At 36.2% G+C, this 25,906-nt stretch overlaps 1 protein-coding gene across 2 annotated transcripts; it reads left to right on the top strand.

The window, feature by feature from the left end:
• Positions 1–201: 201 nt before the first annotated feature.
• ankrd10b (ankyrin repeat domain 10b) lies at positions 202–25,703 on the top strand. Of its 2 annotated transcripts, none has more exons than XM_079617817.1 (6): positions 202–706; positions 3,296–3,448; positions 5,676–5,767; positions 21,837–22,087; positions 23,049–23,138; positions 25,079–25,703. In XM_079617817.1, exons 1-6 carry the CDS (start codon positions 515–517, stop codon positions 25,381–25,383), a joined length of 1,083 nt encoding a protein of 360 aa, XP_079473943.1. In that variant the 5' UTR covers positions 202–514; the 3' UTR covers positions 25,384–25,703. The 2 variants fall into 2 exon arrangements, with proteins under 2 accessions (XP_079473943.1, XP_079473944.1); XM_079617818.1 differs by having other exon boundaries at positions 25,082–25,692.
• The last annotated feature ends 203 nt before the right edge of the window (positions 25,704–25,906 follow it).

Genomic DNA, 25,906 nt, shown 5'->3' with positions numbered 1-25,906 from the left:
CCTCGAGGTCTCCTTTACTGGTTTTGTGGTACGTTTATTTTGTCGTGAGCATGCGCAGTGTCGGTTCGAAGTCTCAAGGGATCCGTTTCTGGTTTTGAGGGTCATTTAGTGGGCACGCGGAAACTCAGTCCGGGTTTGAAATATTCCATTTCTGGTTTTGTGTTAGGTTTATTTTGTAGTGGGCATGCGCAGCCTCGGTACGGAGTCTCAAGTGATCCGTTTCGGGCTTTGGTGTACGGTCATATTGTAGTGGCCATAGCTCCAGTCCTGAATCTTAAATGATCCGTTTTAGGTTTTGAGATATTCCCAAAGTGAAGTTTCGTTCCTTCAGCGAGCGCGCAGTATGTGATGTGTGTGTATGTGAGCACGCTGTGCGTCTAGTCTCGCGTCGCCTCCCCCGCCTTGTAAGCTCTTTGTTTGGGCGGTGCACTGAATAAGAGCAGACATCGTGTTAAGTCCACCATTTTTGAGACAATTCCTGTTTGCACGCATTTGTAAAAGCGAGTGTTCAGTAATGTCGGTGGGACTGGAGTCTGGGTTTTCTAGCGAGGAGGTGCTGAATATTCGCTTCCCTCTTCACCGGGCGTGCAGAGATGGAGATGTGGGCGCGCTGTGCTCGCTCCTTCAGTGCAGCGCAGACCAGCTCTCGGTGGAGGACTCTTTCTACGGGTGGACGCCTCTACACTGGGCTGCACACTTCGGCAAGGTACATTATCATCATCTTGCATAGTTAAATTATCACCCAGCCACAATGTGCACAAATGTCCCCTTGAAGATGTTAAGTTATTTACATCTCAACTCAAACCGCATCAGAAGCAGATCATTAATCCATGCAAATGTCATCGTGTTGGATCTGACGTGCGCTGACGATAGTTGAAAAGGCGCATTCATTCAGTGCGTGCCGTGAGCCTCAGGCAGTTCGGCTGGATCTTTCCTTTGCATTTGGTTTTCCATTTTAAGACTGTGTCGTGATTTTAACAGGCTTGTCTATTGATTATAAACCAGTAGTGAATATAAAAGAGAAAGAACGATACGAAGACGATTGTTTTTTTTTAACGCTGCCGGTAAAACCGTTACCGATCCTTTTCGTATTTTGAAAACGTAGAAAAGAAATGCAGTTCTTACGTCAATGGATGCCATTCAAAAGAGATATAACGCACCAGAAATTAATTGAATGCAGCTAAAGTAACGTTAAAAAAAAAAATCTGACAGTAACACTATCTCATTCCATATTAAATAAAATATCATACGAATAAAAATGTTGCATTGATTTATTCATTTATTGTATACTAGCCTATATTTGACACATACGTTTTATTTACGTTGCCATATGAATAACCCGTCTCAGAATAATATTTACAGATTATTTCTGTTTGGACACGATGAAAGTAATACGGTTCCACTGCTTTAAATGGATAGTTTAAGCATTTTAAACTATCCAAAATAACCAAAATTTAAACAACCAAAAATTACTTAACCAAAGTTGTTCCAAACCTGCATAAATTTCTTCTGTTAAACACAAAAGAAGATATTTTAAAGAATGTTGTGACATTCATTCACTATGGAAGTCAATGGCTACTGTCAATTGTCTGGTTAACAACATTCTTCAAAATATCATCTTTTGTGTTCAACAGAAGAAACATGCAGGTTTGGCCCAACTTGAGGGTGAATAAATTATAACATGATTTAGTTTTTTTAGTGAACTATCCCTTATGAATAAGTGTTTTTGATTCACGTGGTCAAACATTTCAGTATTTTGTCAGTATTTATACAAGTGTATTTTTAGATTGATACATGGGTGTAGTCTTTCCTCGGGTAATGATGCTGAACTTCAGGTTTCCCTCACTTTCTCAAGAGCTACATTATTAATGTAACTGATGCCTGATGTGTTGTGTTCTCAGATGTCTCAAAGTTACCCAACCAGATGAAGTATGAGAGACAGCAGGCTGATATAAACACTAACCCATCCGTTTATTTTTTTTAGAAATGCGTTACTGAAAAGGGGAAACATTTTCTGCACATTTAAAGCTCCACAGGATGCATGCATGAACTTGCACCGCAACCTTTCAAGGCAGTGTCAGTGCGTGTGAGCTTGATCAGAAGGGTTTTTATATCAATCTAGATTCCAGTTGCCTTAAAGTGATGCCAAATCTGATATATGACTTATAAAATAGGGAATGAGGAAGCTATAAACCTCTCTGTTCTGGTGCCACTCCCACTTTCTCTGTTGTTTGCTTCATCTGGATGGGTGTAATAATGTATTCTAAGCATGGGAGTGTCTAGAGTCGAATAGTTTTTAAGGCACTGCACTGTTGATTAGATGAATAACAGGAAGAGTCAGGGTGAAATTTGAGATCTTGCAGGAACGAGGATCAAGGAATGTTGAAAACACAACAGTAACCATCTATCAAATGCACTAAATGGTTCCTTTGTTAAATGCAATCGCTTTCTTAGCCAAGTGCGTTAAAGCAATTCCAATTATTAAGCCTGATTTTGATGATTAACAGAGGTGTTGTTAACCCTTATTGGAGAATAATGGACCCATTTCACAGACGTTGGCATATGGTTATCGTGTTTTTATATTGTTCTAATAAACGTGTTCATGTTGAGAAACTAGAATATCCACATGCTGGGGTGAAAGTTGGCTCCTCAGAGGCTGCAGAGAGAACAACACAGATGTTGCAGGGACACAAATAACGGTGTGCTAAACAAAGTCTCTTACAGCGCTTTGTGTGTTCGGTTCTTAAACTCGTCTCCCTCGGATCAGATAAGTTATCTTCTCAGCTATCTTCTAACCTGTAGTCATGAATGCAGTGACGGACAGCTGTCTTTCCTCATTTGACATATTTCTCTCTTCTGACCAATGTAATCAATCTCTAGCTAGATATTTGTTTCTACTTTTGTTAAGTCATAAAAATGTCATTGTGGATTGATTTTTTTCTTTTGCTATTGGAGCAATTGGGAACGTCAAAATTAAATGTGTTGTAGTTTCTGTTCACCACTATACAAGTTTACCTAACTTCCACTACTGAGAAGAACCTCGGAAATGTGAAGGGTCCCAGTCCATATACAAAAAAAAAACAAATTGTCTACAGAAATTTCAGCAGTATGTCTACATCTCATTTGTTATCATTAAAATGTATTTTAAAAATGCATTTATGTATTGTATTTTCAGTATTGCCATTATATCTGCTATCCTGCTCTATCGGTATCGATTACCATCAGCTATTGAAAAGCCCATATCAGTTGAGCACTGTTTAAAAGCACTTTTTCTTTGTCCTCTGCCGTCACCCAGCTGGAGTGTGTAATGCGTCTGATGCAGGTGGGATGTGGTGTGAACTCTGTGACCTCTCGGTTTGCCCAGACGCCTGCTCACATTGCTGCCTTCGGGGGTCATCCTCAGTGCTTGCTCTGGCTGCTGCAAGCTGGAGCTGATCTAAACCGACAGGTAAGACATCGCCGTCTCATGAGGTGATATATGAGACGCATCAGTGTTATTTAAAACTGCAGATATCAACGTGGAGTTATGTGAGAAAACCAAGCAGTGGTGTTGTCACGATACTGGAATTTCCAACTTCCATACAATACCTAGAAAAATATAGATATTCGACACCACGGGGAAAACTGTCATAAATACCGCCATGCAGATTATTTGTTATTATCAAATTTGTTTGATCATTTGAACTAGCCTAAATTTACAAAGCAACAGTAATAAAATAAGAACAAATAAACAAATTTCAAACAACTTTAGTTTTTAATTCATGTGTTACATAACATTAAGCTGTTTTTGCAACAACAACAAAAACATTGAATTGTCATTTTACAATAAGATACATTAAAAATAGTTTGTAGTGTCAGTAAAAACTATGACCTGTCATAACATTTTCTGTGAAAAACTGAAATTATTTTATACATTAGGGGTGAATTTCTGGCAACTGCTGATGTAAATTTAACAAGATATCTAATTCCAGCTTGATTTAAGGTTGTAGTCATACCGTCAACCCCTACAGTTTCCCCATTTGAAATTGAAAGTAGAGTTGTTTATGAAATATGGCTTATACTTGTGCTTATTTTTGATAATAACCCAGTCCCAGACCCAATCAGCCTGGGTTTACTGTTTCGCTGTGTTCATGTACTGCATCACTGTTATGTTTTCCGTATGTGCAGAATGTGGTAATCCCCATCAGCAAATGAGCACATTTCCGATTGTTCACGTATCCTCCACCCCTACCATTCATTGGTGTGTTACAGCAACAGCAGAGAAATGAGATTACTAGGCCATTGTTGCATAACCAGTGATGTGTTCTCCAAATATAGGCTAGTTTCACATCCCCGGTGGCTCAGACAGTTCAGCATTATTCATTTAAGGGCATGACCCTTCCCATCGACTGATCTCTCACACAGTCTTGTCTTTTGATACTTGGATGCATTTTGCACACATTCTTCTCCAGTGAATGGCTGAAAGGGCTGGCTGAAGCTCAGCCGCTCATTTGAGTGTTTACTGTAGCTTTCTGTCAAAGTGAAAAGTGTATTGCTCCTGCTGGGAGCGCCTGTGCTGCTCTGCCAGGATGATCCAGCAGCTTCTAAATAAATGATGATGCTGGGTCGTGACGGAGAGATTGCACTTTCACTTCCAGCTAAATGGAGAATGATGCCATATTCAGCACTCTGGGTAGTCTACACACATTGGGTTACATTTTATTTTAAGGTGACATAGTTGCATGTTACTACATGTACTTACTATAGTAGTAACAGTAAATTATGCATGATTACAAGTAACTAACCCTAAACCTAACCTTAACTGTATACCGGTAGTAAGTACATGTTGTTAGTTAATACGCAGTACTTCATTAAGTACAATATATCTACATCACCTTACAATAAAGTGTAACCAAATGTACATAAATCTGAAGTAAAATTACATACACATATTAGATTTTTTTTTTTAAACAGCCAAAAATGAGAAATGTTGCCTTAGCAACTAGCTAAAGAGGAAGACCGTTTGAAGAAGTAAAACTGAGAAAATAAATAGAAAGAAAAAAATCGCATGACAAAATTACTAAAACTAACTAAAATTAAAGTGAATTAACTCCTTTTATTAATAAACGTTATAATGGTAATAATAAATAATGCTAAAATAACACTTTGCAGACATTTGCTTTATCTAATAGATCAGCTCAGCCTGTCACAATTACAGTTTTTTTCTTGATTTTATCTAGATTATTTTGAGAAGCACAATCATGGTTTGCTTTAAATTTCAAACACATTGTCCCACATTTTAAGCAAATACAAAAGGCTGATTTCATAGAATTTCTATTCTATATGAAAGATTGAGTAACATCCTCTGGAGAGTGTCATTTCTGCTGCACGCTGACATTACAACTGTGACATTCTGCTCTCACTTTATTTCAAGCTTCACATAATGTGAGTTTTGCTATTACAGGTTATTTTTGCTGTTTTGACAAGCAGACGACGAGTTACAAAGTGAAGAAACAAAGATATTGCAGTTGCAATCTGAAAAAAAATATTTCTCTCCCTCTCTCTCTCTCTCTCTCTCTCTCTCTCTCTCTCTCTCTCTCTCTCTCTCTCTTTCTCTCTTTCTCTCTCTCTCCCTCTCTTTCTCTCTCTCTCCCTCTCTTTCTCTCTCTCTCCCTCTCTTTCTCTCTCTCTCGTAGGACTATGTTGGTGAAACCCCCCTCCACAAAGCGGCCCGTGCAGGCAGCATTGACTGCATTACCACCCTCCTGGTCCAGGGAGCCAAGGCAGAGTAAGTCATCTCTGACTGCTGCGCAGAGTAACTGTATCTCTCTCTCTCTCTCTCTCTCTCTCTGTCCCTTGCATCCATTCAATTGCCCCACTGGTGCCTCGTTTAAGAAGGGCTCCATCAAAACTGAAATGTGGATTCTCTTGAATGTAAGGCTCATTTCTGCTGCTGCATGACAATACGGGCTCAAGACACTAGTGAATTATAGCGAGACCATCTTGAATTAAGATTTTCTTAACCCTTTTCTGTAAAGACGAATGAGCCCCATTGTCCTGAGTGGTAGAAAACTGACTGGTTTTCAATCTCACATTTTCACTTGATTTTAAAACTTGCATGCATGTTATAAAATAAAATATAATAGAGTTATAAATAAAATAATTTGAACTATTCTCTTTATTGTTGTTAACTGTTAAACTGTTAAGTGAGGCTGTTACAATTTGTACCTAAAAATGTTATGACATGCAACCAATATTAAAAAAGACAGAAATATTGAATAAATATGCATACATTAACAACACTGTAATCCAGTCAGATCTGTTAGTCAGAGTTTTCTGCTGATTATTTTAGATTTTAGATTTTAAAGCTTTTTAATATGTGAAGGAAATACATTTTAAGTTTATGAAAAATGGTACATTCTTGAGCAATACATATCTGAATATTGGTACTATTAAAGAAAATCCCCCCCTACAGTGTTTTTGGGATGACGAGTGTTTATTCGATTTTTTCATTGAAGTTAATGTGTTACAATAGGAAAAATCACAACTTCCAATAGGAAAAATCAACTGCAGTAGCCACCGTTCAACCTGAAGAGGGCAGCACACAGACGTTTTTACACCATATATTGTAGAATTAAAACACTTTATACCCAAATGTCAAAAAATTACTTGAATCAATGAACAGCATTAATAAAGCCCCAGTCTTACAGATCATTAACTAAAAAAAGTTGTTTTAGGGTTTAGTTACCCTTTAAAGGGATAGTTCACTCAAAAATGAAACTTCTGTCATTAATTACTCGCCCTCATGTCGTTCCAAACGCGTAAGACTTTTGTCCGTCTTCGGAACACGGAAAATATTTTTAATGAAATTGAGAGCTCTGTCCATTGACACCCTACGCAACTACCACTTACAAGCCCCAGAAATGTAGTAAAGACATCATTAAAGTAATCCATGTGACTCCAGTCATTTAACCTCAATTTTATGAAGCGATGTAATGATGTCTTTACTACCTTACTGGGGCTTGAAAGCGGTAGTTGCTTAGGCTGTCAATGGAGGGATGGAAACCTCTCTGATTTTATTAAAAAGATCTTCATTTGTGTTCTGAAAATGAACAAGTCTTACGTTACGGGTTTGGAACGACATGAGAGTGAGTGATTATTCACAGAATTGGCAAAGTTTTGGGTGAACTAACCCTTTAATGAATTAGATGCCATGAATGAACTAACAATTTTTACAGCATTTAATTAGTTAATTTATAAATATGTTTTTTTTTTTATTGATATTTGTTATTGATACAAAAATGTATTAACATTTATCCAAGATTAATACATGCTGTTCTTGTTAGTTCATGATACCTAATGGATTAACTGATTGTAACAAATTGAACCCTACTGTTAAGTATCACAATACACAGTATAGTACAGCTTTTGTCCATTGTGCTAGACCAGGGTTGCCCAATCCTGTTCCTGGAGATCTTCCTGCAAAGATTAGCGCCAATCCTGATCAAACACAACTGAAGATCTTCATCAAGACGTGTGTGTTGGATCTGAACTCTGCAGGTGGACCTCCAGGAACAGGACCCCTGGTCTAGACTCTAAAAGACAGCTATATATATATATCTTAAGATTCAATGTTGAATGTGAATTCTTTTCGTCATTAAAGCTGAAAATGTGATTTTGAAAAGCGACCTAAATACAATCCATTTTGAAATGTATTTTGATGGAGCTCTTCTGAAATATTTGACCAGATTTGGTGTTATTGGCTTGATTTTGCCTAATTGTGAAATGTATTCTGAATTTAGTAATTTGATGATCTCTATCATGTCTTCTATAATCCCCTGTGAAGTGCGGAGGTACAGTAATATCCTTTTTGTTTCCTTCACTTTTTGATTTGAAATGTGTTGTCAATACAAGGTTGCAAACGGTTGCACATTTCCTCATAGCTCAAAAGCGAACAACAACTGTTGCTATTTTAAATGGTCCTTTGTTGAGAAGGATTTTCTTTTTTTTCCTTGTTGGGAGATGAGATGAAATAAAGTGTGAGAGCCCCTATAATATCAAGGATGAATTGAGCTCCATTCACAATGTCTCTGCAGTGTCATTATTCGGCTAATAAATGCATTCTATTGCTGCATTGCATTTGATATTTTAAATTTTAGTATAAAAAAGTATACGTTTTTCCTAGGATTCTTAAGGCCCGTTCACACATATATAACGATAACTATATTAGCGTCCACACCAACGTACTATAATGTCCTGCAGTTTTATTGTCTGCTACTTAAAATGCTCTATCTATTTAAAGCAGGATATATTCTGATTGGCTGTCAATGTTTTTATCATTCATCAGCTGGAAAATTGTTCTGAAAGTGATTAGAACGATATTTTTTCTCTCTAATCTGTTATCGTTATAGTTGTGGTGTGGACTATTCTTTTATTTTAAACTTTTTTAACTATATCTTTATCGTTATTTAAAATAATAAAATATTTTCTTTTAAAATAGAATAGTTTTTATAGCTCTAAATAAGGGATTGTTTACCCAAAAATGAAAATTGTAATTTACTCACCCTTATGTTGTTCCAAACTTGTTCTGCTGAACACAAAAGAAGATATTTTGAACTGTTGGTAACCAAACGGTTGGAGTAGTATAGAAGAAGAAAAAATACTATGGAAGTCAATGTGGCCCATCAACTGTTTGGTTAGCTGACATTCTTCAAAATATATTTTCTTGTTTAACAGAAGGAACAATTTGAGGGTGAATAAATGATGACAGAATTAATTTTTGGGTGAACTATCCCCTTTTAGAGAAAACACTGTATTCTATTTTAAAAGAGAATAAATTAGAAATTGTACCAAAATAATGTAGGAACACACATGTGAAAATAACAAAGAAATGGTAGCTACAAATCTATGCCGATAGTGTTCATCATCCAATCCTGAAGAGTTTATTTCCAACCTGCTGCAACACCTGTTTGAACGTTTCTGGTTATCCTGATAACCTTGATAAGCTGGTTCTGGTGTGTTTTGTTAGGGTTGGAGCTAAACTAAGCAGAAAAGTCAAGGAGCAGTATTGGACACCACTGACAGTCATATGCCATAGACATGTGTAGATGTACTTCGCATTCTCTTCACCAACACTTGTTATAAAACGTGCAGTTGACTTTGCAGAGGGATTCTGATGGAAGCTCATACATGATCTTGATTGTTTGTCTACAGATCTCCAGAGTTTTGCAACAAGGCTCTCGTACTAAGATTTGCTTTTGGAAGTATAACTTCCTGTATATTAAGAATTGTCACTTGAATAAACTGCATCGCACACATTCAATAGTGCAGGAGTGTCCTTGTTGCTCATTCTGGAGAAATGCAACGGTTGAATCTTAACAGACTCTCGCCATTTCATATCTCTCAACAATGAAAAATGCCACATGGGAATTTAAGGCATACTTTAATGATGATAGTGGACATAATGAATAACTGGAAATGATCTGTTCTTCCACAGAGGCACATCTATACATGAAAATAACATTTCTATTACTGACTGAACATTTTTAATACATTTTGGCTCAATGTGTATAATTTTAAAGGGAATGCTTGAAATTTAAAATCTGTTCATTGTCATTTTACACTACCAGATCATGAAATTGCAAAATAGTCTAACATCTATTGTGCTTGATTGGTTCGTAATATATGCTCAATATATGCTTCTATGCTCAAACCAATATTAGTTGACTCAAAGTCCTATTTTGTAAAACAAAGTATGATGTGTTTTGTGGAACAGCGGTCATCTTAGTAGTGTTTCTTGCAGGCGTTTGGTGTAAAGAACACACGTCTGCTGAAAGCACTACAACAACAAATTTGACATGCAGATGTTGTGCTCCTCTTTTGAATGCCATATGGTTCTGGTCAGCAAAGTGTTAACAAACAATAATATCATTTATAACAATAGTCTATGCCATTTAATTAAAACTGAGGACACTTTACTATTACCTTTCATTTGTTAACAGTATCACAAAGTAAAATTATTAATTTATGTTAACGATAATTTGTAAATGCACTATTGTTAATTCATGTTGATACCATGGTCTGTCTAAATACTCGATTCTGATTGGCTGGAAGGTGTGCAATAAACCTTTTAATGTACAGGTACTGTAGTTCCAAGTCAGTTTATTCAGCGTTCTATATTAATGTTATGTTTTCATTAAAGCACACTCAAACATACAGAGATCACGCTGCCCCGTGACTTTTATTAATAAAATGGCTTCATTACTGAATGGCTACATTATACTGTATAACTCACAGCTTTGTCGTTAATAGAGGGCGAGAGAGAGACGCTGCACAGAAGCAGGTAAGCTCTCTCGCTCTCTCTCGATAATGAATCCAAAAAAGTGCTATAATTCATCCATTCAAATACATTTTCATAAGATGTAATTTTACCACACTACTTTATCACTGCGTCTGATTCAATGAGGCCAATGCTAGATCTAACGAGCCTTAACTGACGAAAATACCCGCCATTTTTATCCTTCCAGTCAAATATTGCACTGAAAACATCAATTACGAGTTGTCAATGCTGTCAAATGGCCATGGTATAAGCGTGATAATCCTCGGCTAGCTGTGCATGAAATCTGAAACTCCGGTACTTTGCCTTCACGTTGTGCATTAAAATCGTTGTCCATTAATATATATACAACTTGAAACGCTAAAATTATATTATAGTATAGTTTGTTTATCATTTACATAAATTAATAAATTGTTCTTTGTTAGTTCAGGATACCTAATGAATTAACTGATGTTAACAAATTGAATCTTATAGTAAAGTTTTGCAATAAAACTAAGATACTTGCTACATTGAAAAAAATAATTACATTTGTTAAAAATGTACAGTATAGAAATGACTAGAAGGCTGCATTCTGCTATTGTCACATGGTACATTTAAATTAGCAGTATAGCAACTATTTGGCTAAACTGTGGACTTCGCAGCATTTAATTCACTTCCAGTCAATAGAAAATATTGAAAAACAATGCAGTGTAAAACCACTTCAAACATTCTTCAATTCAGGGGTAGCATTTAGTCAATTGAAATTATTCTAAATACGATATGTTCATTATAAATTGACATGGCAAATATGTTTGATTCATAACAGAGAATCTTTTAACTAGGAGAAGCTTTTAACTTTTGAATAGTGTATGGCCTTGTGTTTAAGTAAAAAGAGAAACCTCACACACCTGAAGTTTCACAGACAGAGGAACACAAACGGGCACCAGAGAGAGACCTAATTGCATCAAAAGTCTTAATAAAACATTTATATCCTGCCCAGTGGTACCATACATACTATCTAAATTAGACCATGGTATATTTTAATTGACAACCTTTTATTTTTTTTTAAACAAATCAGTGTTAGAAGTAGTCTGATTACTTAAGGTTATGTTGCTTTATACCATCGTCTGTCTGAATACTCATGAAAGGTGTGCAATAAAACTGTTTAATGCACAGGCTGTTCCAAATCAGTTTAATAACTGTTCTATATTAATGCACTGTTTTCATTGAAGCACACTCACACATTCATTCATTCATTCAGATAAATGTAATCTTACCACACTACTTTATCTCTGTCTGATTCAAAGCGGTCAGAAGGCTAGATCTACCAGCCACTGACAAAACCAACCGTAATTTTTACCCTTTCGGTCAAATATTGTACTGCAAACATCAATAACATCTTATGCTGGCAAATGACCATGGTATAAGCAGGATAATCCACAGCTGGCTGTGCATTAAACTATTTGAATGCACCTCGATTCACGTTGGGTGTTTCTTTGCCTCGACGTTGTGCATTAGAATAATTTAATCCATAGCTTGCTGTGGAATATCCCTTACTTTTCCCTGAGTATGTGGCATTCAAAAAAAACAGAGGAGAAACATCTAGGATCTAGGGGTTGTTTTTAAGTGTTCAATTTATATTAGTGCATGTTTATTGCCCTATTTGAAATGCTTTTGAGATAATGATGAAATGTGCATTTAGCAGCCCCACAAATAGGATTTTTATTATGGCAGTGTAAGCAATGTTTCAAAAGTCTTGCAGTGGTAGTGGCACTGAAGCCCCAGGCAACATTAATTCTGTTGACAGCTATAGTGTGTCAGATTTACCCAATTCAAAGCAGAAGGGAAGGTTTAAATTAAAAGGGTTGTATAATATATAGGCCTAGGTAGGAGATTGAAAGGAACGAGGGTTTTGGGGTTTTATATTTAAACATTTCTATTTAAACATTTGCCTTGAATCCTAGACAAAATATAATTCTCCCTCTAAAGCTACTTTTTTCATATTGCTAAATCTGAAAACTTCAGCAAACTGGTTTTAAGTTGAGTTAATTTGCTCCTTCTCATCAATGGTGAGGTCTTAACACTCACTTAATTTTCTTTAGATCTGTAAGTTCAAACACATAGGACACAAACGTCAGAATTGTCTTGTTCACCATATTATCAGTGTAAAACATGGAAACTTGGAGTTATTCTTAGTACAGACAGAGTAATATGATTTTTTTTTTTCTAAATCTACATGACCTAAAAAAATGCGAAACTGGATGTTTTATCTGATTCCTCACTATCTATTTCGAGCTTTTATTTTAATTGATTTCTTGAGACCCGAATCCAGATGATGCTTTACTTTTCTGGAGAAAACATGTCGGCCACCAGTGAAAATATTCAGGACAATTGAACAGACCACCATATTCCTACCTTAAAAGCTGGTTAAAGGGCACCATTTCATTCTGATTAAATTGTCTGATATTCCTTTCTCTTGGACTGAAGCTGAAACCTAAACAACATAAATGGCGAAGAGAAGACAATTGAGCTTACAAGAAATATAAATTCATTTATTGCCTTATTGCTGGAACTGTTCCACCAGATCCCTAGCCTGACAAGCCAGACCCACATCAAGATGTTGGGTCTGGGAACACACATGACAGGGCTCGATACGAGGGGAGGGATAAACGGTTGTCTTTCAAATTCCCTCTGCACGCAATAGGATAACGCTACAACCAACCAGAGGAACGAAGGTGGTGACGTAGTCCGAACACATCTTCCTTTTTTAAGAATGACTTCAGTGCCGTTCTTTGCTCAAAGAAAACTTAACTCCAAATCTTCCAGAGTCGCGGCCAAAGCCGATTCGAAAGAACGCTGATCGCCAGCAGCACCAGCCATCTTCTTTGGTTTCAAGTTGCAGGGAATTCACGTGGAACCGTCACAACTCTGGCATCATTATATTAAGCCCGTCCACGACTCTATACACGATGTGATTGGCCTGACTAGAGTTTGGTTTTTCCAGCTCGCAAGCCAACGGAGAGTTGGTAGATGACACTGGCTGCAAAATAAAATTTCTAGGCTACCAGATCCCAGCAAAAAAAAAAAAAAAAAAACAACAAAACAACAAAGGAATTGCTTAATGTCCACTGAAAAATTTCCTGAATTTTCTTTTTTATTCCAAAGAGCGTGAGAATGGATCCCCTCCAAATTCTGCTTGAATCTTAAATGCACTGGAATCAGTTTCACAATTATCAACTGCACAAATGTGTATTCGCATCTAAATAGGTTTTTCTTTTTCTATTGGACGTCTCCAGTTATTCATGGCTTACTGAAAAGACATCCACACTTTAACTATGTCTGATGGATGGACACACTTCATACATCTCCCGTCTTGTCATTGAAATCTTGGTTCTTTCTTCACTCAGATGTCTTCAGGCCAAGTCCTTTGGGGAAAAAAGTGCTTTGTCACATTTTTTTTCTTTCTTTTCTCTCTTTCTGTGATACAGAAAGGTTTGCACTCCCTTCTCTTTTAAAGCCTTGTGGTTCTCATGTTGGTTTGAATTCACTTTGTTCAGCTTCTTGTTCTTTACCAGGGATGTACAAGGCTTCTAGTGTATATTTTGACAATTATCTTTCTTTATTGCCTTGTTTTATTTAAATTCTGCAAAGGAGGTATTTCAGATAAAATGTCCAGTTGAAATGACAGAGTTTGGCCTAATATCCTTATACATTTTTTAAATGTCCATTTATAACTCCATGTTAATTTAACTTATTCTTTTTAAGGCACACTATATTTTTGAAGCTTAGATTATGTAACTGACATGCGGATGGTACGAGTCTGATTGGAACGTATAATTTCTCTTTATCACTTCCTTTCCCTTCTCTAAAGTAAGTCATGAGGGGGGAAAACACTTCTGGTTAGTCCTAAACCATTTTAAAACATACAGTAGATGGTCTTTCTGCTATTATCATTCTGAATTATTTTTATTTTTTTCTCTAGTCTCCCAAAGCCCTCGATCCAAAAGTCTGACAGGAGAAAGTGTGGTTCAGGTACTATAGTAAAGGAGAGCAGGGTAAAGCACAGGCTTAAACATCAGAGGGTTTGCATTACTAGACCTTAATAGTATTAATAGCATTACTATTTTGTTTTAACCTGTCTGCATCTATTATTCTGAGACTTTGTTCATAGAGAGAAACTGTTTGTATTTACAATGTCGCCTGCAGAATTTAACCTATGATATGATTACCTTATAATAAAACATGTTCTTTTATGAATCATCTGTCACCTTTGTCCTTATGAAAGTGGCATGATGACAAAAGAAATGGAGATTGCATTTTGTTAACTGTTACGGCAAAATTCTAGAGAACATCTACACATCTCAATGTTTTGCAGCTATTGAATTCGAAATGACTTGACTTTTTCAAGTAATCCTAGAAAAGGGGGAGAGCTTTCCAAATAGACACTGCTGACTCACTCCAAGTTCCCTCAACGAAACTACACTGTTGTGGCATTAGGAGTGTTCTCACTATCGCTCCTTCAGTATCAACACACTGGCAAACTGTTGAGGTATTTCATGCGGTGATTGGTTTTACTGATAGGACATTTTGTACCTAGAACTTTCAAAAGACAAAGTTTTTTTGTTGTTTTTTTTAGATCTAGTTTTTGTTTTTGACCTGCATGCTTTGCTTAATTGTGCCCTTAAATCAATGCATTTGATGTTTATTTATTTCCTCTTTTTTTTTATAGATTAACCATAGGACGTATATAGGACAGGTCTAATCAGTCCCTTAGTCACGTCCAGAGTAAGCATGGTCTGATGCTCAGGAAGATATGTGGTAGGGCTATGGAAGAGAATTGAAGAAGTTGAAATAGAGAGTAGCAAAGCATATCGGGAATGAAGAAACAAAATGAATGCTTCTGTTTCATTACTGAAATAAAACTTTCATTCGCCAAGGTGAAATTGTAATTTGCCAAATTGCTACAGTTATTCACACTGTATTGAACATTGAAATTGACCAGGAATCAGTGGCAAACCTGGCAGGTCTAATGTGTATATATATAAACCTATTTGACTTTTTATGTTAGAAAATTGCAAGTTAAAGGAATTGTTTGGCCAAAAATTAAAATTGTCATCAATTACCCACTCATGTTATTCCAAACCTATTTGACTTTTGTTAATCTTCGAAACGACATTTAATGAAAACTGAATGATTTCTGTCCCTCTATTGAAAGTTTATTCCACCAACAATTCAAAAGGTCCTAAAGAGATTGGAAAAGTAATCCATATGACTTAGAAGTCTTCTGAAGAGACATGATTGCGTTATGCAATGAATAGATTTAATGTAGGCTTTTATTAACATATAAATATTGAACAATGCACATAGAGCACATGAAACATGGTAAACCAAAGTTCAACCGAACTTATTTGACGCATGAGAATAAATCTTGGTTTTTATGCCTCAAGCAAGCAAGTTTGAGCTTCTGTTTGCCATACCACTTGATTAACTCTTTGTTTGTTGGTTGAGCGTCAAAGTTTTGGTGTAATGGACTTTCAATGGAGAGACAGAAATCTCTTAGGTTTAATTAACATTTTAAAGAAGATAAAGGAAAGGTTTGTAACGACATGAGGGTGTTTAAATTGACAGAACTTTAATTTTAGGGTGAACTAACCCGTAATGTGCAACTCCTTAGTTTGAATTAAAATGATTAAATATACATGCATTAAAATCAAACTAATCAATAAGCAGTGCAGGGACCAGCAAGTACCATCTTAATAGCATATCATAAAGATAATTAATTTCCTAATTAAAGTTCAAGTGTGGGTATCTCCAGGTCAGAGTAATGGGTGTGCAGAAAGGTCTATTCAATTGGTTGCTTAAGCTGTTAGGGTGTGGGGTAAGTTTAGGGGTTAGTTTCTATTGTAGCATTGTTACCTTTCAGCTTGCCCATTACAACCTGGAGCTATCCCTGTCTCTAAAAGTTAGCCAGCATAAGTAAATCAGTATGGCAAGGATTTGCTGTTCGTTACCACCGCTTCCGTGTCCAGGTTTTAACATGTCTTGTGTGAAAAGTACCTGTACACATGACCGGTGGCAAAATTGCAAGGAAAGCTTGACGTGCATCCTAGGGGCAGGGCCGTTTGAAGGAATTTGGGGGCCCCAAGCAAAATGGACATGGAGCCCCCCCCCCCCCCCCCCCCCCCATTATTATATAATGTTTAATAATTATTAATAGTGCTGTAAATTAACAGTTTATTGTAACACACATTATGTCTATCATATAATATATTGGGTATCGGGTAATGATTAAAAAATGTTTATAAACCTCCACCCCTAAACTATACATTATTTAAGGCTATTATATTTGTTATTGTAAAGTTTCATTCATAATGGTTTTCCTTTAAACCGGTATAAAATACACTGACTGGGGAAAAAAGTCACTCCTTGATAGGCAAATGCTTAAGAGTATATGACTGGATCATTATTGCAGTCATTATTAAGTTTCTAGCATGTTATATGTTTGGCAACAGTTCTTCTAACCCTAATTGATGGAGAGTGTAGCTTTTAATTTATTAAACAACCATGTAGGAAGACACATCATGACCATATTCCAGGATGACAATGTCAAGATTCATCAGGCTCAAATTGTGAAAGAATGGTTGGGAGGAGCATGAAGAATATTTTCACACATGCATTGGTACCTCTGAGTCCAGACCTTAAATTCATTGAAAGTCTTTGGGATGACAACAGTCATTTACATCAAGATATGCACCAATTTTTGGTCAAGATGTAGAAGTAGAACTTCATGTAGAAGTATTGACAATGCAAGAGTCCAGCACTTCGTAAAGTCTCCTCCGGCACAACTCAAAGACTTTCAATGAATTTAAGATCACAGCCATAAGGATCCAGTCATGGACTATATAAAGTATTTGCCTATTCAAATCCAATCAGCGACTATTTTTTGGCCAGGGCAGTGTATTTCAGTAGGCTATTTTCCCTCATAACCGGTAGTATAACAATCCAATAAGCGAGCCTAATTGTTATGGCAAAATACTGTCTTCCGAGTGGATATTACAGATTTTTCCCCCACTACAGAATTAAATGTAACATTAACATGACAGTAATTTTAACATGGGATAGTAATCTACTAGTATTTCCAGCAGAATCATCGTTTAGTCGACAAGTCTCGCACATCCCTGCTGAAAATCGTGACAAATTTTGAAGGTATTTGTGAATCCAATCCAGACATTTAGCAAAACGCCATTTGAGGTACTAAAATGAATGAGAAGGCCACCAGAGTACATCTGTGGCAATAAACCATCTTGGTTACTCAAGAGGCTAATTCAAGCAATTTGTGAAGTAATTATGAGCAATAGGTTAGATCTAGAGTAATCCAAGATTATTATTTAAAACCTCAAGAATGTTTGACATACATACACGCAGATATCTAAACACAGTCTTTGTAAATTAGTGTTTGATATTGTCAGTAAAATAGCTGTTAAAGTGATAGTTCACCCAAAATTTAAAATGATGTTATTTATCCAATCCTCAAGTTGTTCCAAACCTGTATTAATTTTGTTCTTCTGCTGAACACAAAATATATTTTGAAGAATGTCGGTAACCAAGCAGTTGATGTACCCAATGGACTTCCATAGTATTTTTTTTTTTCTCCATACTATGGAAGTCAATGGGGTTCATCAACTGTTCATCAACATTCTTCAAAATATCTTCTTTTGTGTTCAGCAGAAGAAAGAAATGAATACTGGTTTAGAACAACTTGAGGGGTGAGTAAATTATGGCAGAATTTTATTTTTGGGTGAACTCTTTAATTCACCTGAATCTGATAAGTAGAGAAAAATGGTTAAGTATCCGTAGCATACCGTAGTTTAATGCAACAGCATAACGAGCATAAACAAAACATTGACAGGAGTTTGAAATTTTTTTTACCAGATATTAGCATGTCCAGTTGCTAATAATTCTTTAATTAAGGGTTTCATAAACTGTTGGCATCAAAGTTTCTCGTGTACTGCCACATAAATAACCTAACTTGGCCATTTCTAGACTGAATCTTATATTCTGTACACACAAAATGAAAGGGGAACTTTGCAGGATGTGCATGACCATAGTGTCACCAAATTACTGTAAAGTTTGGCCCAAACACTAATATATGTCTTCATTCAAAAAGCAAAGTAAATATACATAACTTTATTCTATTAACTGCCACACTTCTAATTACATTTATTTCAATTCCAAATAAGAACTCAAGTAGCAGTGAGGAAACTAAATGAAAATCAATACAAATGAATAACAGGTTTTCTGTTCATGTATCTTTTACATTTACATGAACTGAAATGACCTCTAATTAAAGGTACCAGAAATCTGATGTAACTCTGTCAACATTGTGGACAATATGTAAACAAAACACCAAACAGTTTTCAGAAAATCTGGCTTTTTAAACTGAACTGGCACTTAGGTTTCAGGCATCTAATTCAGGGGACATTACGCATGTGCAAGAAAATCACACCCATTTATTTTTCTTAAGTAACATTATATTATCTGTGATCTACAATTATTGAGTTGTTTGCTGCAGCAATAGCTCAAAACCTTTCGCCGCCGTAGCAAGGGTAGACACCTTGCAACCATCAAAGTAAAATGTAGGCTACTATTTTAGATTACGTGATGCGTTTCTCATTTGTTTAAGAGATGTTTAACAACAGGGTTTTTAATATATTTGCAATATGAATGTACAAAATAACTATTGAGGTCATAAAAGCAGCAAAAGAAACTAACCCTAGGGAACAAATTAATCTGAATTGTATTTTATGTTCAAGTTACTCATAGATTTGGGCCAATAAAACAACAGTGGATACATTTGACCTATTAAGCTGTTGTCCACATGATCATTGTGTTTGTGTTGGTAATTATTTCAGATTTCTTGCACCTACAGTAAGAGGTTCATTTCCAATTGAGACCTGCCAGGATGGCCACACACCTTCTGAAGTATTTGTTACAAATGTCTTTTTGACATCAGAACATCCGAGAAGCATTCATATTTTTCTTCAGATTTGGGTAGGAATAATTGGGGAGGGTCTGTTCAATGGAAATTGTTTGATTTTTACTTTATTTGCTGGAAATTGTATTTTATTTTTAGATGTATGATTTAAAAATGTTTTATGTGTTGGAATGAATGTGGGTGTGTGGACTGTGATATAGTTAGAGATTAAAAAAACATGTTCTAATGAATATTATGATGACTGTTTTATAATGAATCCATGAATGAACAAAACGTTTTCGTAAAGCCACAAGCAAACCCCTTACTGCATGTATGTAACTCAGTGGTAGCGCAGAAGGGACATCAGTTAAAATGGATAAAGTGAGTTTAATTGTTACCTAATGATTATTTGCTATATCTAACATTAAGCATTGTTACTTTATAATATATTTAATATTAAGTTTAAAATATTTTTGAAATGCTTTCTTTTGCACAAATTGCACACAGGTTCAGAATTATGAAAATGAGATATGGGGTTTTGGAGACTGCCAGCATTTTCCTTCCTCTTTCCAATCAAATACCAAGGTCTTGGCACCGGAGACTTTGTTTCCCCACAGTACAGTGCTATTGATGTGCTTAAAGATCTTGGACCGTTTTGGAGGCAGACCAACAGTACACATTTTCAGACTCTTCCTTATCAAACACAATTCAGCTCATAAGATTGTTGGTAAAGACTTAAAACAGAGATGCCCTTCATTTGAATATGTTTGGCTGATTCCCTAATCCCTACTATACAGTTGGGAAATAACAGTACACAAAAAGAGTAGTATCTCTGAATTCATAGTTTTCATAAAACGGTAAGTGTAAAGTACCCAGATTACCTACTGCCAAGGTTCTGAAGTGCACATCTGATGGAAATTTGAATGTCCCATGAGGCCACGGGATGGGTGTTGTGAATGGAAGTGAAGCAACGTAACTTGTGCTGTAGGTCACAAGAACTGTGCAGATGTAGTATGTCCGCACTTCATTCATTCATTTTTTTCCTAACCTTGGAGGCTCCTCCCAAGTCGCTCCTGAAATGGATGGTAAGGGAGATATCCAAAATGTGTTCTGTTGGTGTACCTATAGGAAAAGGGTTGGAAAACATTGGTTTAGGTTATGCATTTCTGCAATAGATTCAGTAAAATGTTCTTAATGGGTCCTTAATGCAATGTGGAATGATGTATTGTAGGTGTACATTGCTCCTATCCCCAATAAATTTAAATGTAGTTGGTAACAAATCTTGTCTAACAAGTCCTAGCTTCAATGTTACATGTAATATGAATAAAGAGTCACTCAAACCCCAGATACACACATTTGCTTATAAGAGAGAACAACACACAAATTAGTGACATTAAACAAATTATCGGTGTCTGATATAAATTGGTTTGGGTTGTCTGAGGCTAGTCTGTGTGTATACAGTGCACTGCGCTACCAAGAGTGACATTTCTGTATTCTCACTGCATTCATGATAGAAGTGTTAACTGGAGCCCCGGGGGTAAGTGTGAACACTGTTATTTTGCCCTTGATTTTGTTCATTCATGTATTCTGGTTCTTCACTGCAATAGAAAATGACTGTGTTGATGCCAAATGCACACTCTCAATCCTTTCTTGCTGTCATGTCTAATTTTAAATTGGATTGCATCTCACATTACCCTTTTAATGCTTTACGGTATCAGCGTTCACCATCTTCCTCTTGCCAGGATGTTTTTCTCTTTAACTTGCTGTACTGTTATCTTTGAGTGTTTAAAGAAGACTTTCCTGACCAGGTCTGGTTCCCCTTGTCACTTCCAAGCTGTCCTTTTTCAGCCATGCAAATGAAGATTCACCCACCATAAAACCTCTTTAAGGGACAAGTCTCTCTCTCTCTCTTTTTATCAGAAGATGGATTGCCATGATATTTTTATTCAGATTTCCAGGCCACTTATTACAGATTCAAGAAGACTTGTACTGACTTTGTTCGTCTACATTTCTATCTACAGTTATTGTCATCTTAATTGCAACTGCTTTACTATGTTTATTAATAGCATTAATAAACAATAGTATTATTTCCTTTTCACTATTTTTAAATGAATCATCTGTCCAGTTCATCTCTTGCATTGAAGAGGATTCTTGGAAAATTGTATTTAGCAGTGCCAAACTCCCCTTGTCAGTCAATCTTGGGGAAATAATCTCTCCACTTGTGCAAATTGGCCATTGACAGATATTTACCATTGACTGGTGTAATTGAATTATGCTTATTTGTATTATCTTTTTTTCATGTTCTTGTCTACTTGTGTATGCTTCAATGGTTTTTCATTTTCTATTGCAGTTGAGAAGTCACAACATTATAAATGTCTTTAAATTATATACATTTTCAATGATTTGTCCTTTTTTTTTTTTTTCCTGATTAAAGAACATGTATATGTCAGAAATAAAATAGGATATGAAATGCAGAAAGGGACAGTGTGTGTGTTTGTGTGTATGAGTGGTTTACAAACATTTGCCATAGTGCAGCAGTGTTAACACGCTCATTTTATCATTGCGCAGCATGAGGAACGCTAGTGGACTGACCGCAGCTGACCTAGCCCATGCCCAGGGCTTTCAAGAGTGTGCCCAGCTGCTTTCCAATGCCCAGAACCAGCAGCTCAGTCAGCTTAACGGGTTCTCAACCAATGGCTCTCTGTGCTTTGGGGACCGCAAGCTAATCCAAGAGCGGAGCACCCTTAATGGGGTTCCCAGCCGAAAGAGGTCTCTTGATTGCATGGAGTCCAATCACATTAAAAAGGCCAGAACAGATGGTAAGTCTTGACTGAATATTTCACAGATTAAAAATTGAAGTGAATTTACCATTCAAGTGCAAGGAGATGCAACACAAAACTCAATTTGGTATGTAGAGTTCTTAAACACCGAATTAACAGAATTCTCTTTTGTGTCTCCTTACACTTAAGCAGACAAATACACATAAAATGACAAAATATCCATTGTGCCGCGTATCCTCGTTAACAGTTGACTGTGGCTACGTTCAGACTATCAGTCCAAATCCGATTTTTGTGCATATCCCCTTTTGCATGAAAGGCCTCAGAAGATAGATGTTGTCAAATTTTAATTAGATATCTCTATTGCAAACCCCTCCATGTTGCGGTGGTTGTTGTTGTTTTGGCGTATACCTACCAACGCAACTTCATTGCCATAGAAACCAATACAGATATTCTAGAAAACGAAAGCTACAAATCGGATCTGAACAGTTGCGATACACAGTGTGGACATCAATTATTTTAGATCAGATTTCAATCAGATACACAAATAATTTGGACTGACAGTCTGAACGTAGCCCAAGTTTGAAGTGTAAACAGTTGATGAAGAAATCAGGTTTGTATCATCATTATATTAAGTGCATTAGATCCAGCCTAATACACCAGCTGCTGTCTGTATCATTATCATTAGCTTTAACAAAGATTAATCCGTTTTTATTATTATTTTTAGAGTGAAGACTAACTGTTGTTTTACATTTATTTAATTTCTGTACCTGAAATACTACTGGTAGAACTACCTAAAAAACGTTTGATGTCAAAACAATTGATGTAATTTTTATCTTTGTTCTGTTGTATTGATTTGTGCTATTGCTTGTAATTTTTTTTTCAATTTTTTTTGTGTATTACTGACAGGTCATTTGTCTTTAATGTTTGAACTTTATATTAGTTAGGCTCATTTTTGGACTGTCATCACCACATGTTAATACCTTAACATGTGTCATTGCAGATCTCGGTTATCAGCCAATAAACGGGTCCAGCGGAAAGGACCAGATGGAGAACATGCACATGGAGTTTGGCCCACCACTGAGTACCACAGGTGGGAACCGACTCTTAAATGGATCCTTGCCTTTGGCGTCCAATGGCTACATGAGTCCAGAGCAAGACAGGGGGGTCCACATGGAGAGCTCATCCTCAAGTGGACCTTCAGTCCACAAAGAGTTGGAGGTCTTCACCGTTACCTCCATGCAGATACCGTGTCGTTGCACTAATTCCTATGCCTATTTGTAGGGGCATTTGCCTTGCTTCGTTTAAACTCTTTTGGTGATGTGTGTCTGGGAGGGAAAATAATTTAATTTGGCACACATCGCATGTATAAAACATTTGATCATAAGTTACTCACACCACCCCGTCCTTTTAACTTTTGGTGGTATGCACTTTGTTTTAAACTAAAATTGAGAAATTCTTTTGCTCAGTAGGAGCCAATTGAGTTTTGTTTTGCACAATGACTTCCTTGGATGCCATTTTAAATTTGATTCCAAAGCGTTCCAAGAACAATTAAAATATTCAGATATTTTTCCTTCTCTCTAAAGTAGTTTCATTTTGTTATGAGGCTTTTTTATGCCCTGAAATCGATACTTGGAAAGTTTGTCAATGTTTTTTTCTCTTCAGTCTTAGTACGATACTGATTGACAGCTTTTGCTGTGAATTGTTATTTTCCCTGCCAAGTTCCTGCCCTTGAGTTTTGTAATGTTGTTGGATTTTGGTTCAGGCTGTTGGTTAATACTTTTTTATATGAGTGACCCATATTATTTTCCTGTAAAGTAGCAAGAAAAGAAAAAAACTAATCCCAGGTGAATGCATTTTTTTCCATGTTTGAAACATGAAATATTGTGCATTTTATTTTTCAATCTATTTTTATTTTATTTCTTGATCTTTTAAGTATCTTGTCATGCCAAAGCATATCTTTTCATGAATGTATAGAGAACATCCATGGACCTTCGCTGTGCAGCTTTCATGCGTGTGTTCTTGTTTGGAGGTCTAGGTGCTATTCAGTCACTTCTTTAACCTTAGCCTATTTTACTATATTAGATTGTTCCCTTTCTTTCTGTTGCGGTTATTGCTAAATCTTTTGAAGATGGTCTGTCTTGTTAGATTTATTCAGTCTCAAGTGTTTATCAGTCAGGTTACTGTTCGAGGCCCCCCCCCCCAGCTAATGTTTTGCATAGAATTTCAGTGTTAGAAAATATTTGCTAAACTGATTTTGTATGATAGTAGCTATTAATTGAGAAAAAGTTGGTTCTTTAAATACATTGTACTTTATATAAATTCATATAAAAATTGTCATATTTCACACAGAACATATGGCAGACATTTAGAACTGCATATAGACTAACGCGTGATTTCCTACTCAAACTATTCTGAATTACAAAGGGACATCTGACTGTAAGTGCTCATTTAAACATGAGATTGAGATGGAAAATATTGTTCATGTGTGGATGCCTAAGATTGATGCAAATGTAATTTCTATACTCATTAAATGTTCTGTCATTTAACAATCATCATTGACTCTTGGGTTTGTACTTATGAATTGTTTATTAGAACTTATCAAAATAGAAGCCGCATGCATGGTAATTTGATACCCCTTTTCGTAGATTATAATCCAGTGGTTTGCACTTTCCTTTGTAACCCCTAAACAACTTTGCTGCTTCCACACTTAACATAAATGAGATTAAGATTTAATCCCTGTTATTTAATATTGATTGGGCAAAGTGTTTAAGGTTGCAGGGACTTGAAGCAGAACTTTAATCTCTGGTTCAAATGTTCAGATGTAATCATGTTATGTAAACCAAACTGGATGTGATTTTGAAAACCCTAAACTGAACAATCTACAGAGAAATGTCCACTAAATAACATTAACAACGCAGAATTCAGTTTGGATCAAAGACGAAAGCTGTTGGAAATTGTTGTGCAAAACAAAAACATTCAGTTCATAGTTTAATGTTAATGAGATTATAATTCATTTGTTCTCTTTGACAGCAGGACTTCCTTTTAATGGGCGCTGCCATCCTGTGCAGCACCTCAATGGTGGTGGTGACCTGACGCGTGGGAACGTAAATGCGAATTCAACCGAGGTTGAGAACTGTGATCATATTGGGAATGTGGGTGTTTCTTTACATATTGGTTACTTTGACAAAGGCCTTCCCTTTGGGCATCATAATGGAGATACAGCTGAGAACATGGAGGACGCAAGCAGTCAGATAGAGCACCGCAAGTCAGTCAGTGTAGAGGAGCAGTATGACCACATCACCTTCAACACCATGCACCTCTATCATGGTTGTTAGGATGTCCCATCCAGACTCATATGCCTTTATATATCCTTAGAGAATGTGCTGAATTGCTTTAAGTCCATGTACTTTGACAGGGTCACTGTATTTGTATTTATGTTGTAAAACATTTTTTTATTATTATTTTCTAATTTTGGCCATTTAATTTAGTTGGAGAATTCCAGAAGCTGTTCATTTTTATGCATTGTTTGTAAGGACATGTATTGTATTAATTGTGCCTACGTATAAAATGTAAATGTTTACTGCCAGCATTTTCTTACATAGTAGCTGTGTACTGTATGAATAAAATGGTTGATGAATTGACTGAATCAATTTCCACCCTCGACCATTTTTACCTGTGTCATGGACATGGTCACCTCTTGTAGTATGTATGTAGAACTTGTGGTAAGATCGCATGTTGGTGTTCACTGGTTTTATTGACCTTTTGATTATATTTCTACTATAGTTCACACACTTCTAAACTCAAACGGCCCTCCTTCCTAATTATTAATAGATATATTACTGAAAATGTGAACAACAA

This window comes from Phoxinus phoxinus (assembly GCF_949152265.1).
Source record: "Phoxinus phoxinus genome assembly, chromosome: 7".
NCBI classification, from domain to species: domain Eukaryota; kingdom Metazoa; phylum Chordata; class Actinopteri; order Cypriniformes; family Leuciscidae; genus Phoxinus; species Phoxinus phoxinus.
The sequence above is the reverse complement of the archived record's forward strand: the minus strand, read 5'-3'. Positions and strand labels throughout refer to the sequence as shown.